Source organism: Triticum urartu, chromosome 5, assembly GCF_003073215.2.
Source record: "Triticum urartu cultivar G1812 chromosome 5, Tu2.1, whole genome shotgun sequence".
Lineage (NCBI taxonomy): Eukaryota > Viridiplantae > Streptophyta > Magnoliopsida > Poales > Poaceae > Triticum > Triticum urartu.
The window spans coordinates 23,871,117-23,873,922 of NC_053026.1; the positions used below are offsets into that span (position 1 = coordinate 23,871,117).

A 2,806-nucleotide genomic window follows, 5' to 3' on the forward strand; every position below is an offset into this window, starting at 1 on the left:
AACAAAAATCAGTCTACTGACACCTGGCCTGTCCCAACCCCTACACCGGCCGAAAGAACACCCTTGTTAGTAGGGGTCAGTCAGTTGGGTGTTGAAGCGTTCCTGCGGCTAAGCGATCCGCTCTTCTCTGCTGCTGTCGCCGTGGCCTCGCCGCAGTCAGACCCAGCCAAATATAGAGCCCTCTCTCCGTGATCCGCGAATGAAGCTCTATTTACACACCATCTGGCCGGCCGCCGGCGAGACCACGACTGAAGAAGACGACGAAGAAGATGGCGGGCCGGGCGCTGCTCATCCTCGCCGCCGTCCTCCTCCTCTGCGCCGCCGAGTGCCGCCTCGTCCACGCATGGAAGAGGGTATGTAAGCAAATCTGCAAACGACGAACGCCGTCGTTGCATGTTTCTTTCGCCTTCATTTCATCCTCTTGGCCTGATCCATACACGCGCAGTCGTACGTGGTATACCTGGGAGCGCACCCTTATGGGCGCGAGGCGACGGCGGAGGACCACGCGCGCGCCACCGAGTCGCACCATGAGCTCCTCGCCTCGGTCGTCGGGAGCAAGCAGGCGGCCAAGGACGCCATCTTCTACTCCTACAACAAGAACATCAATGGCTTCGCCGCGTATCTCGAGGAGGAGGTGGCCACCCAGATGGCAAGTAAGGCAGCCATTCCCATTCCTTCATTACTCAAGAACATCAATGGCTTCGCCGCCTATCTCTTTTACTACAGTTTCCCCTTGATTGATTGACTGATTGATTGGTTGGGTGATGGATGGAGAGCAGAGCATCCGGATGTGCTGACGGTGATGCCGAGCAAGATGATGAAGCTGCACACGACCAGGTCATGGGGCTTCATGGACATGGAGAGGGGCGGCCAGGTGCTCCCGGACTCCATCTGGAAGCACGGCAGGTTCGGCCAGGACGTCATCATCGCCAGCCTCGACAGCGGCGTGTGGCCGGAATCCAACAGCTTCAACGACGAGGGCATGGCCCCGGTGCCCAAGCGCTGGAAGGGCTCCTGCACCGACACCGCCAAGTACGGGGTGCCCTGCAACAAGAAGCTCATCGGCGCCAAGTACTTCAACAAGGACATGCTGCTGTCGCACCCGGCCGTGGTGGACCGCAACTGGACGCGCGACACCGAGGGCCACGGCACGCACACGCTCTCCACCGCCGCCGGCCGCTTCGTGCCGCGCGCCAGCCTCTTCGGCTACGCCAACGGCACCGCCAAGGGCGGCGCCCCGCGCGCCCGCGTCGCCGTCTACAAGGTCTGCTGGACCGGGGAGTGCGCCACCGCCGACGTCATCGCCGGCTTCGAGGCCGCCGTCCACGACGGCGCCGACGTCATCACCGTCTCCTTCGGCGTCGACGCGCCCCTCGCCGACGCCAGCTCCTACTTCCACGAGGCCGTCACCCTCGGCTCCCTCCACGCCACCATCCACGGCGTCGCCGTCGTCTGCTCCGGGGGCAACCAAGGGCCCTTCGAGGACACCGTCGTCAACTCCGCGCCATGGGTCACCACCGTCGCCGCCAGCACCGTCGACAGGGACTTTCCCGACCAGCTCACCCTCGGCAACAACGCCACCATGAGGGGGATAAGCCTTGAGGCATCCGACCTTCACTCCGACAAGCTCTTCCCGCTCATCAACGCAAGCAGCGCCGCGCTCCCCAACTGCACCGTCAACCTCGCCACAAACTGCGCCACGGGCTGCCTTGACCCGGCCAAGGTCAAGGGCAAGATCGTCGTGTGCGTCCGCGGCGGGGATGTCCCGCGGGTCATGATGGGGATGACCGTCCTCAACGCCGGCGGCGTCGGGATGATCCTTGCCAACGGCGAGATGGACGGCAACGACATCCAAGCCGACCCGCACGTGCTCCCGGCCACAATGATCACCTACACCGAGGCCGTCTCTCTCTACAACTACATGTCCTCCACCTCTGACCCGGCCGCCAACATCTCGCCTTCCAAGACGGAGCTCGGCGTCAAGAACTCGCCATCCATCGCCGCCTTCTCCGCTCACGGGCCAAGCGGCACGCTGCCCTACGTCCTCAAGCCGGACGTCGCCGCACCGGGGGTGGACATCCTCGCCGCCTTCACTGAGTACGTCAGCCCCACCGAGGTGGCCGCCGACAAGCGCCGCTCCGAGTACGCCATCATGTCCGGCACCTCCATGGCGTGCCCGCACGTCTCCGGTGTCATGGGCCTCCTCAAGGCGGCGCACCCCAACTGGAGCCCCGCTATGATGCGATCCGCGGTCATGACCACTGCGCGCACCCAGGACAACACCGGCGCGCCCATGCGCGAGATGGACGGCAAGGAGGCCACCCCTTTCGCCTACGGCTCCGGCAACGTGCACCCGAACCGCGCCGTTGACCCGGGCCTCGTCTACGACATCACCCCCAACGGCTACTTCACCTTCCTCTGCTCGCTCGGCTTCTCCACCAAGGACCTGAGCAGGCTCAGCTCCGGCAAGTTTACATGCCCGGCCAAGCCGCCGCCCATGGAGGACCTCAACTACCCATCCATTGCGGTGCCGGCGCTGCGCCGCAGGATGACGATCAAGCGGCGGCTCAAGAACGTGGGCCGACCCGGGACATACCGCGCATCGTGGCGCGCGCCTTTTGGGGTCAACATGACCGTTGACCCGACGGTGCTCGTATTCGAGAAGGCCGGCGAGGAGAAGGAGTTCAAGGTGAAGGTGGCGTCGGAAAAGGACAAACTCGGGAGGGGCTACGTCTTTGGGAAGCTCGTCTGGTCTGATGGGACCCACTATGTCAGGAGCCCCATCGTGGTAAATGCCCTCGATTGA

At 64.0% G+C, this 2,806-nt stretch overlaps 1 protein-coding gene across 1 annotated transcript; it reads left to right on the top strand.

Annotated features, from left to right (window-relative positions):
• The first annotated feature begins 269 nt into the window (after window positions 1-269).
• Window positions 270-2,806, top strand: LOC125555492 (subtilisin-like protease SBT5.3). The gene is made up of 3 exons (XM_048718429.1): window positions 270-353; window positions 446-653; window positions 780-2,806. The coding sequence occupies exons 1-3, from the start codon at window positions 270-272 to the stop codon at window positions 2,804-2,806; spliced, it is 2,319 nt and encodes a 772-aa protein (XP_048574386.1).

Coding starts and splice junctions, on each gene's coding strand:
- LOC125555492 (XM_048718429.1), top strand. CDS start 270: ATGGCGGGCCGGGCGCTGCTCATCCTCGCCGCCGTCCTCCTCCTCTGC. Junction 354..445: donor TCGTCCACGCATGGAAGAGG/GTATGTAAGCAA, acceptor ATACACGCGCAG/TCGTACGTGGTATACCTGGG. Junction 654..779: donor GGTGGCCACCCAGATGGCAA/GTAAGGCAGCCA, acceptor GATGGAGAGCAG/AGCATCCGGATGTGCTGACG.